General features: G+C 32.2%; 1 protein-coding gene across 1 annotated transcript in view; it reads right to left on the minus strand.

The window, feature by feature from the left end:
- The window catches only part of LOC105145135 (galectin-8), a 111,642-nt gene that overhangs the window by 82,834 nt on the left and 15,947 nt on the right, over positions 1-12,861 (minus strand). The window contains exon 2 of the mRNA XM_087408180.1: positions 12,312-12,522. Within this exon, the coding sequence (XP_087264306.1) occupies positions 12,312-12,522 (211 nt within the window). The remainder of the gene's footprint in view (positions 1-12,311; positions 12,523-12,861) is intronic.

A 12,861-nucleotide genomic window follows, 5' to 3' on the forward strand; every position in this document is an offset into this window, starting at 1 on the left:
AATAGATGACCAGATATATGACGCGGTAAAATAAAATTCTATATTACATTCTGTGGCACAAAAACGTGAACAGTAGCTCTTTGAAACTGAATGTATCATAAAAATAATAAAGTAATATTTTAAAAGTACATTATATTCTGTAAAATGCATTAAGTTATTAATATGATGTTCAATCACGATTATTAAAAAATGCAATATTATGTAAGAAGGAAAATATTTTCATGACAATTTGCTGGAAGGTATCGCAGCATGTTTCTTATACTATGACGCTCTTGAGATACACGTCCGCGCGTGAGCGGTTCGGCTGTGAAACGTCGAGCGGTTGTGAAGGAAAAGAACAGCATTTCAGAAATCGGCCCAAAATGCGCAACTAATTTCGAGCACATTGAAGTACACGTATATAATTTATGAAATTTTATAAAAAGTATATTTGGAGTAATATGTTTATATTAATGACGTTATTTATTAAATAAAAATTATAAAAAAAAGAAAAAGCAGGATCAAACATAAGATCTTCAATATTCTGATCTTGCACTCAACGCCCGAAATCACGCTGAGTTCTTGCAGATCACCTCGATGAACGCGGTACATACAATGCACGGAAAGTCGTAAACTATTATATATCTCATCAATGTTTATGTTTTGAAATCATTTTTGCTATTATACGTTAATGAGAAAGATATATGATTAACATAATTTAATAAAAAGAAAATGAAAGAATTTTAATTCACAAACACGGTTGCCAGTTCTCCGTTTTTTTTTTACCAGACTTCGATTACTTGGACTAATATTTAATAATCTAGCAGACAACAAAAAATTGGAGATTTTTTCACATCTGCTGGAGTATTGAATATTAGTCCAAGAAACCGAAGTCTGTTAAAAAAAAAACGGAAAAGTAGCAACCGCGTTTGTGATTTAAAATTCTTTCAATTTCTGTTATTTCGATAGAGCGAGACAGAGAAAAAACAAAAACGGATAGAAACTCCGATTGTAATCGATGAGTCTCCGCGCGGTCACGCCGAACTGGGCTCGTCTAGCAAAACAATGAGTCTGTCTCTGTCCTTCTCTCTGTGATCGCTTGTTTCTAGCGACCGAAAATATTTTCTTGGCGATCTCGGCCGCTTAGCGTGTATCATAAGGGGGAAAGACACATTCTAAACAATACATAATTTTTATTAAATTATATTAATCCTTTGCCCTACGATTTAAGTTACGATGGCGCGTGCCATAATTAACAGCCTGGAACATGTTGTTTATGTTTGGTCCGACATATCACGGCTTTCATCAATGATACTTATGTTTGGCCCGATTTCTTTACCACACACGATATTATAAGTGAAAGTTAATCATATACCTTTCTCATTAATATATAATAGCAAAAATGATTTCAAAACATGATAATTGACGAGATATAGTTTACGCGATTTTCCGTGTATTTTGTGTACCACATTCACAGAAGCGGTCCGCAAAAACTCAGCGTGGTCTCGGGCGTTAGGTGCGAGATCAGAATGTTGAGGATCCTATGTTCAAGCCTGCTTTTTCTTTTTTTTCATAATTTTTTTTTTAACAAATAACGTTATTAATGAACATATTATCCCAAATATACTTTTTATAAAATTTCAGAAATTATATGTGTACTTCAGTGTGCTCATACTTCAGAGAACTAATTACCCATTTCGAGCCAATTTCTGAAGTGCTGCATTTTTCCTTTATAACCGCTCAACAGTCGACGGCTGAACCGCTGGATCGCGCACGGACATGCATCTCAGGAACATCACAGTATAAGAAATGCTGCTATCATACCTTCCAACATGAAAATATCATGACAACATTTTAGCATGAAAATTATCATAAAAATATTTTCTTTCCTACATAATTATTATTTTCTTAATAATAGTGATTGAACATCATATTAATAAGTAAATACATTTTACTGAATATTATGTACTTTTAAAATATTACTTTATTATTTTTATGATACATTCGATTTTCTTTCAAAGAGCTACTGATCACGCTTATGTGCCACAAAATGTAATATCTTTTAATATAGAATACTGATAACATCAATTTAAGGCTAATAAGAGTCAATACAGAACGAGATGCGTAATTTTAAACTGGAATGACTTAACTCCAATAACTCCATGATGTCTTCTTTATTCAACATGTGAATAAAGAAGGCATGTTGAATAAAGAAAATATCGCAGAAGACTAAGGAAAGTAAAAGATTGATAATTTGCTGAAGGTACGGTCGGAGCATATTTCTTAGTGCAACGCTCCTGAGATACACATCCGCGCGCGATCCGGTGCGGCTCAGCCGTCGAATATTGAGCAGCGGCGGCGGGGGGAAAGAATGCGACGCTTCAAAAGTCGACCCAAAATTTAACATGTACTCCAATAACTATAGGAAGAATACCGAATCATTTCAATAGATAAATAAAAAATTATTTGTATATTGCATATAAAGGCACATATAAAGGCTTTTTGATTTGTTAATTATAAAATTATATTGACATCATCCTTATAATTATATTAATCATCGCACTTTTGCGATTTGATTGATTATCGCACTTTTGCGATTATCAGAATTTTCATTCGGATAATTATAAAAAAAAACATTTCACAGAAAGTACTGACAGCAACGTAACATTATTACAGAAACATAATTTCTTTTCGGATTTTTTCTAAAGGTAAACAGGTCTTATATATATCTTTACATATAAAAATACTGATTTTCTATCTATTCGACGCATACTACGTCGAATTATTTTTTGCTACAATTGTCGGTTTAAAACTTTTTTTAGAAATACACATATAATTTCAATAATTAAGTAAAAATATATTTAGCCTGTGTAATATGTGTTTATTAACAATGTCACTTATTTAAAAAAAAAAATTATGAAAAAAGAAAAAAGGAATTCATCATGGGATCTCTAACATTCAGATCTTGCATCTTACGCGTGAGATCACGCCGAGGGCATGCAAATCACTTCTATGAACGTTGTATATAACACTCATGGAAAATCATGGAAATATCAATATCTTGTAAATTATCGTGTTTTGAAATTATTTTTGCTATTATACATAAATTGGAGGGATATAGGATTAGCATAATTTATTAAAACTTACATGTTATCTACAATGTTCCTTCTCCTTTTAATTATACACGGCCGAAATTTCCCAGAAAGCAATTTCGGTCGCTAGAAACAAGCAACCATATAGAGAGAGAGAGAGAGAAAGGGAGAGAGGGGAGAGAGAGAGAGAGAGAGAGAGAGAGAGAGAGAGAGAGACTCTGAAGGATAGACTCGCTGTTTCGTTCGACAAGCCCAGCTCGGAGTCTCACCGATTACAATTGGAGTTTCTATCCTTTTTTGTTGTTTCTCTGTCTCACTCTGTCGTACTTCTGTTTCAATAATTCGTTCTGCAATTCAAGAAAGTGATTTCTATCTATTCTGACATCATCACCTATGCAGCAAGGACGCATTCCTTTTCTAAATAATGATCCTGATATATATTTCTATATACCATATACAAAAATATATTATTATTATAGCATTTCCAACCGATAATACATTGCTGGTTTATACAATGATTCAATCCATTTCTGTAATTAAATAGCGGTACTTCGCTTGTGCGCGATAAGAGGAATGGTGCTTCTTATTTAGTCGACATTTCGACATCCGAGTCGAATAAAAAATGTGCTATATACAATAATTTCAGACCTTGCACGTTTAAAATAAGTAGCTGGCGATTTACAGAAAACCTCAAAGAACAATACTATGCTTGTAGAAACGAGTTATGAGTTTTAATATAAGAGCAATGAGTATTCGAAAATTCCATTTATATGCTACGTTTGCTACGAGATTGCCGCTTGTCGTTTCGACATCCGAGCAGATTCGAAACTCAACCGAAACACACATCGCGTTCCGAGCCCTGATAAATGTATGTGTAAATAAAGTTTAGATAATGTTGTATATATGACATACACACACACACCACCACCACGCACGCACGCACGTACATATATATATACATACATGTACATATATATATATATATATACATGTACATATATATATACATATACATATGTATATATATATATATATATATATATATATATGTTATTTTATATATATATATGCATCAATAATTTACTAAATAAAATGTATGTAAAAGACAAAACAGTGCAATTAAAATAATTATCTTCATTTGTATTCATATGTAAATAATATGGTACGTTTCTTGTTCAGGAAGAAATTATTTCAACAAAATTGAAATAACTGATATCATATTTATTTTATTATTTTTCCTCTCAAAAAAAAAACTTTGACCAGGGCACGTTTATTGATATGGGCCTGAGTAAGTCGATAATTCAGATCATTTATATGGTTCAGAGACGCACTTTTCATGACAGCGCCGTTGTTGGAATATCGCGTAACTAAAATACTGCTTGGTTTCATGGTTTCACGTCAATTTCACTCGTAATATACAAACGAAATTTTCGGATACTCTTTTCTCTTATACTAAAACCCCTATCTCGTTTCTAAAAGCAGGATTGTTCGTTTAAGTTTTCCGCAATTCGCCAGCTACTTTTTATGAACGTGCAAGATCTGAAACTCTTATATGCAGTACATATTGTGACGTGTTGACTACAGAAGCCGATAACAAAACTGTAAGTCTTCAATTTTCTTTCGTTTTTCGTATTCAAATGTAGCTGGCGAATTGCGTTGTCGTCGATACTTTAATTGTGGAGAAGGATTTTTCCATCCATAAACACAATTAAGAGAAAAAAGTCTTTAATAATAAAACAGGACACTCCAGCATCCCCTTAATATCATACCATTAAGTTTGTTAATAAGTTCAAAGCTTTTTATGTAACTAAATTCTTTTTTTAAACTTTTCAATTATCTTTTAAATAGGTAGCTAACGGAAATAAAGGACTATTATTAAAGGATTAATACAGCTAACTATTATCTTTAGGGGATTACCTTCTTTGTGGATCTTTAGCATTAACCCATAAGACCTCGGTGTTGTTCCATCAGTCATATTTAATTTTTTACACAGATTGATCAATGTATTTCATGTTCTTCCACTTAGCCAATAATTTGTGCGCCTGATTTGTCATTATTGTCGTAGGATCTTTATTAATATTAATGTACGTATTACTATCTGATAACATATCATACATTTTTTTCTTGTATTCGATTAGATTCATAATTACAGTCGAATTCCCTTTATCAGCTCTTGTGATTAAAATTTCCGGGTTTGTTTAGATATGAACCTTTTGGTTGTAATCATTCCATCTTTTAATGTGTTAATTTCTGAGGTTGTTGTGAAATTGTTATATGAGTTTCTTTTCAAAATTTGAATCGAAGCGTTTCTTATAATGTTTCGAATATTATCATCTAATTTGTTAATATTGTATTCAATATGTTTAATAAATTCTATCATCATTTTATCTTTATTAATTATATTATTTGGTAAATTGAATTTTTGTCCAAATTGCAAAATAGTTTTAACTTTGTCAGGGATTTCAACATTATTCAGATTAATTAACCAATTATCATTGATGTAATTAATTTCAATATTGTTATCAAATTTCATTAGATTAATATTAATATGAAATAATGTATCATGGTTTGAATTGTTGATCTTGTGCGAGGAAATTTTTTTAATACTCGATGGAATGAATTTATCCTTAACTTTCGAAGAATTCGAAAAACCATAACAAATTGAATTAAATCGGTTTAACTTTTTCCTTCCTTAGTCAAGCAGCATTAGCTCTTAAATTGTGTAATTTCCTATTTATTTGAAAATTTTCTTTCAACCATAATTTATTGAAAATAATCCTCTTGTCGACTAAAAAAGGAAAATGCTATTTGACTTGATAAAGAACACAAAATTACCTTATGATATTTGAATAACTCATTTTTTGTGGATTAATTGTCATTTTTTGTGGACTAATTGTCTATACGCATCCTATAACTCTAATGTAATTGTTTTTTATATGAAATTTTGTTTTAATCTTTTTAATTTGCAACAAGAGGAGCAAACATGTTAGAATGATAACGTACAATACCCTGTAGATGTTGTGATATAAATCTCTCTTTTTGACATGATTTTAGAAAAAATACTTTGAGTCTTAAATTCATATTATTTTTCAATAATTTGATAAATTTCTTTAGTGTGAGGCACACTGTAATTCCGAAATATATTCTAATAAAATTAAAGAACGGTAAAGTAGAATGCATGTTTATGCCGGCGTTATAAAAACAATGTTCTATCGGCGTTATAATAAAATTTTCTATCTCATTATGACAACGTGAATAAAATTTATGCGAAATTAGGTGTTCTCAACATTATGTAAGTTTTAACACAAATTAATTTTGTATTGTAATACTGAAGATGGCCTGATATAAGGCCGAAACGTCTATTTTATTGTATTTATTGTGATAATATAAATATTCCGCTGCTAATAACTTGCGCTTGTGGTGTATGCCTTTAATTACATTGTTATAAGTTTTAACCATGTTTTGACTTTTATTGTTTTTATAACGCCGGCATAAACATGCAAGCGCGCGAAATCAAAAAGGGCTTTGCAAAAATCCCTTTTTACGCCCTTGCACGAGCAAAACCTGCATTAATTAAGGAAAAATCATCAAAATTAAAAATTTATAGAATGTTCTAGAACAATGTTCCATTGAAGCCGAAGTATCATTGGCTTGCCCCCCTGCCCGCAAGACGTCGTAGTTCTAAAATGTATATAAACGAGGTTCTTATCCAGGATGGGCGTACTTTTAGTCGCTTTTGTCAAAGTTCAGATACGTTTTCCACAAGTAAACGCAAGGTATCTAAATCGGTCACTATAAACTACTATCGCGCGCGCCGCGTAAGGCCGTGAGCCTTTTATATTAGACTCTAATTATATTTCTACTCCGCTTTCCTTCTTGTTATCGCGAACATTATATTGTAAAGTAAGAGTGAACATTAATTATTCGATTGTAATTAGTTTTTTATTTATCTTTGTATATACTTCGAGAATCAACAATCAAGACCGTGCCAATATAATCATTCAGTTAACGTTTTTTCCTTTTTCTTTTTCTTTTCTTTTCTCTTCTATATCTTGTCGTGCCCGAAGTGCCTAAGTGTTATGTGTCTTGTCTGTGACGTCCCTTAAGTGTCAGTGTGTAAGAGTGCTAAGCCTAACGCAGAACACGTTTCCGCGACTCGCGTCCTTAGTGCACCCTTCCATGTCACCGAGCGACGATCTATTACCTGCAATAGCACACTGTTATAGCGCGCAATCCTCCATCTCCTCACGCCCTTCATATTCCGGCGTTCTTAAGCACTCGCCAGCGCTCCTTTCCTCAGTCGCCTGAGAGCTCGAAACAGAACCGTCGATCCGAGCGGGGACGCAAGAGCTCCTCTAAAGCTCCCCCACCGCTCCATCTTGACACTCAAATCCCCATCACTCGTCCCAACCTCGATAGCTACCCCCACAAAGGAAAAGGGGTGCCGGCCTCCTCACTTACTACCTTGTGGCTCCCTTATCGGAGGACGCAGTTCTCTTCTAACAAGAGCCTCAGCGATAGCCCGACTCTGTGAGGTACCGCGGCACTCTCACCACGCAAGTGTAAAAATTAAAACGATAGCGATGTTCGCAGGAGCAACGAATGCCACGTGTGCGCCGAGGGCCGCGAGGTCACTTATAGGAGGCTGACGCGCGAATATCACCGTTCCGAGAAATTCGACCCGCATGTATTCTCGGACCCGTCGTGGATCTACCCGAGTCCGGAGTACCACTCCGTACTGGGAAACCACTTCGCTCGCCCAGAGAGAGCCGATGTGCTGTAGAGAGCCGTGCATCGTGAAGGTCGAAGCCATCTTCCACGAGCAATCCGTATAGTTAAGAAATCTTAGAGCAGAATAAAAGGAATCATCCCGGAGAACAGATCTTGCTTTTGTTTTTTTTTCTTTTCTTTTTTTTCCCTCTTTCTATCCTCGGTTACTCCGCGTAATTATTACAGCACGAATCGAGAGATCAACAGGTCCTAGCGCCCCGCGTCTCAGAGATCAAAATCTGAACGTGACAATACATACTCATTGCACACGCACACATGCATGCACGCACGCACGCACAGATAAAAAATATATGTAGATAAAAATAAATAAATATACATATATAGATTAACTTAATTTCGAAAATGGTCCGTATCAGGAACGATTAGGAAGCTGTGAATGAAATACGGTATAAATATTAAGTATGACATAAATAAATATGTCTCTGTGTCTAAAAATATCTCTGTGTCTGCAATTAATTGTTTCTTCTTCGCGGCATCGTATTACGCGCGTGTCATCACGCGCGATACCATCGCGCGCGACCGTATCATCGCGCTCTCTAAAATAATAATATAATTCGGCAGAATAAAAGATATTTCTGCATGTTATAAACGCTGAAGGAAAGATTACATAACAAAAAGATGGCGACACTTGAGAGATGGTAAGTATACATGTTAAGTATACATAGTATGTATAGTGTGTGCGATGGGTATCGCGTTCGGTGGTGGCGGTGAGGACCGGCGACGGACCGCGTCCGGAGGCGGCGGTAGGGACAGACGGCGGACTACGTCCGGTGGCGGCGAAGATCGATGGCGGTAGCGGCGGCGGATCACGCCTGGCGGCCATTGACCCCGCGCCACGTCTTTACTGCGACGCGGATGCAAGTTTCCATTACATAATTTTCCGCTACGTAATTTCCCGTACCCGGGACATCCTCGTCTTCCATACCGCCATTCCTGCGACGTCATCCACTGACGTCATTTTCCTCCTCCCCCTCCCCTGTGATGTCATCCCCTCGCCTAGTGGCGTCATCCTTCCCCTTCCCATGGACCTCCCCCTCCCGCGGGTACCTTCCCATCTCTCACCCCCCCCTCGGAGTTCCGGAATTGGAATCCCCCTTATTTACCTACTCGAAAATATACATAAAATTTAATACTTATACTGCAAATTATACGCTTGTATTTATTAATTATTGTTCTTCAAAAAATACAAATAACGTCGTTTTTACATTTTTACGACTCAAGTATTATAAATATATCTTTAATTCTCCTTTTTTTAAAACTTATTATATAAAAATATATTATATAAAAATTTATATCACAAAAAAAGAGTAAATAAGATTCAATTTCGGCTTTCACTAAATTTCGTCCAACATATGAAAATCTATTTCATAAGATTAATTGCAAGATAAACTGTTCATAAGAAGATATTCATCATTGCAAAGTACGTGATATCAATACAAATTTTTTAAAAAAGAAGCGCTAAGAATATAAGTGCTTCTCGAATATAATCTAAGTATCCAATTCAAGTAATAGTAGTTTTAATTCTTCTTCAAAGATATTCTTTGAAGGTCTTCTTCTTCCAAAGTTCTCTGTCAAATATTATTACTCCTCGAAAAAAACTAATATACCAATGAAAAATTAAAACTCAGATGTTTTAACTAATCAAGTTAAATTTTATCAAATTAAAAAGTGAAAAAATAGTGGTACTATCTTTTTTATTTATTTAACCCTAATAATACGTATTATTTGTATAAAAGATTTATTTTCAACAACTGGCGCTAAATTAAATTCTATAAAAAAAAGTTAAATCCCATACCAAATTAAATAATAAATACAATCCATAATTGCATTGTCTGGTCCATTCAAGTGTTTCCACAAAAAAAGTTAAAAAAGTAAACACTTGATGCTGCTCAAGGTATAACATAATGCTAAAAACATGAATGTAATATTTAAAATAAGAAAAATGAAAACTTTCCCATGAAAATAAAAGTATTCATCATAGGTATATATTCAATAATTAAACAGTCGTGTAAATAACGAAAGTTATGCAAACTATTAGATTTAAATCTTACTGTAATACAAATAAACTTGGAGTAATAAAACTTGTGTTATGAAAAAGAAAAAAGGAATAAAGAAGGAATAAACGGTAAACTTTAGCTTGATTCGGTGTAACATTCAGATTAAATTCATTAAGGTAAATATCCCAATTAATGACAAAGTTATTTTGAGACAAAAGAGAATTAATAAATTATAATTATACGTATGTCATAATAAATACATGAAATTAATTTTTTTAAAAAGTTTTGACATTTAAGATTATGATAATATTAAATTTTGTTATTTTCTTAGGAATTCTTAATTTATTTATTATATTTTTATAAACGTTGTTTTTGTACCATTTAATGACACATGTATTCGAAATTGTTCCAATTTGTGACGCATGTTAATCCATATCACTGATAGATGATGTTAACATAAAATGTCCTTACTATTGACGCGTCGCGTAGCATAGGAACGTCTTTATTACTGACAGAATTAAATAATCTTATATTTAATTTGAATTATTTTTAATCGTATAGATTGCCACTATTCATACTCAATATATGTCATTAATTTGATTAAAACATTGGAATTAAACAATTTAACTCATGAAAATATGCTCCCGTCTTAGGTTAGGAACTGTTCCGGTTATCACAAATTGATACAAAATCATCCCTATTACTAATTTAAGCAAGATAATTCATAGATTAGATACTCATATTTATATATTTTTTAAATTCTGGAAGACTATAAGTTACGATATTAATATCATTTCTTAATTTAATAATCACCCTGGTAAAAAAATTTCTCTGAATTTCTCCGAAAATTTTTCTGAAAAAGTCTGAAAATTTTCCTAAAAATATCCATATTTTCGGACACGTTGCAGAGCTTTTCAGAGAATTTTTCAATATAAATTTAGATATTTGTCAGAATATTTCAGTTACTTTTAAAGATTTTCATAAAATTTTTTACAATATATTCATAGACTTTTAGAATTTTTCAGACATTTTCAATGTGATATTTGAAAAAAAATTTATATATTAAGACTTATAAATTTTGTTTCTTCATTTAACAGAAATTGTTCCATACAAGATATATGTAATGATTTTATCCGAAATTATTTTGAAAAATACATTTACCTAATGAGATTCGAACCTGGGACTTCTGGATTATAAGTCTCCTACATTATACACCACTTCTTCAACTGATAAAGCATATTATTTATACCTATTTAGTTTCAGAGACATTATTGAATTCGCGTGAAATTCAGGATTATTTAGATCCTTGAAAATGATTTTCAAAGGAATCCTCTGAAAGCCTTTGAAAAGTAAGATACTATTAAAATTCTATCTTTAGAGACATCACTGAATTCTCGAAAGTTTCAGCGAAATTCAGAGATTTTTAGACACTTGGAGATGACTTTTGAAAAATTCTCTGATAATCAATTTCTTTAAAAAAGTCTCTGAATGTCACTAAAATTTCTGAAAAATGATTTCAGACATTTTCAACGAAGTTTTCAGAGACGTTTTTTTATCAGGGGATTGATATTTATAAATTACATTTTTTTTAGATAGAACGTTTTCATTGTTTCATATCATATTTGTTAAAAATATCAGTAATTAAAACAAATAAATATTTTAGTATTAGTGACACATGCATTAATTAACAAAATATTTGTATTTTTGTGACGTTTTCAGTTTATTCACAATGTTTTTTAATATCTATTTAATTTTGGGCATGCTTACTTTTATTTACTTTTAGTTTGATAATAGTTAGAATTATTCGACGAAAGGACCGTCAATATATAATAATTATTGCCTCACAAGCTGTTAGTGAGCATCTGTTAGATTTGCCATCGTTAATATAACATGCTTACAATTATAATATTTTATCATTTACAAAAGCGTTTACTTTTATTCAAAATTCGTTGTAGATATATATGATTTTGAATATTAACATATTTTTTAGAATTAATATATACACATTGATCTATATTAATTGATTTATTGAGAAAAATAGTCACGATTGCCATTAATTGGGACATTTATCTTGCATTAAAATTGTAATTTTTTTTTTTAATTTTTTTAATGTTGTAATTTTTGAATTGATTTCGTTTTTATTATTCGATTTAACAGCGCCAAGTGTTTACTTCTTTAACTTTTTGTGTTAACACTTGAATAGATAAGATAAAGCAATTATGGATTGTATACTTTATCAAATTTGGTATAAGATTTAATTGATGCTAATTGTTGACACCAATTGTTGATATCAATTGTTGATATCAATGGAATAAAAAACTCTTCAATAAAAATATCCTTGAAAAATAATTAAAACTACTATTAATTGGATCGATTAATTTAGGTTTTATTCGAGGAGCACGTATATTCTGAGCATCTTTTTTTAACTTTTTTAAGAATTATTACTTCTTACCTGAAATGCGTCGTTTGTACAGAAGATCATAAGATGTGCATAGGTATTTCGACGGAAAATACATCCGTTTGAACCTGCAGGTGAACAAGTCTCTTCATCCTCCCAAGATCCACGCACTCTTGTATTTCTGACAATATATCCTCTGTCCAGTCGTGGATTAAAATGCAAAGCAATATTTCCAGCTGCCTTACATATTAAATTCACGGAAAACCTGTCATATAATTATATAAAATGAGTCCATGCTACTTTACAATTGTGAAAATCTACGATGAAGAACTTGATGAATATAATTATTATATACAAACAAAACAATAAAAGTAATAAGAAAAAGTTCATAGAGAATTAAAAGTAATCAACGCGATAATTAGTGCGTACAAATTTCAATAGCATTAATAATTAAACATCAATATAATGTGATCAATTATAATACAGTCCTTCCGAATATTTCGGTCCTATTTTGACACCACCTCAACAGTGAAAAAAATCTTTACAAATCTTGGATATTGTTAAAAGTCGCAATCATGAATTTGCGCTCCACAGCACAACACGT

Source organism: Acromyrmex echinatior, chromosome 7 (genome assembly GCF_024713525.1).
Source record: "Acromyrmex echinatior isolate Ae372 chromosome 7, ASM2471352v2, whole genome shotgun sequence".
NCBI classification, from domain to species: domain Eukaryota; kingdom Metazoa; phylum Arthropoda; class Insecta; order Hymenoptera; family Formicidae; genus Acromyrmex; species Acromyrmex echinatior.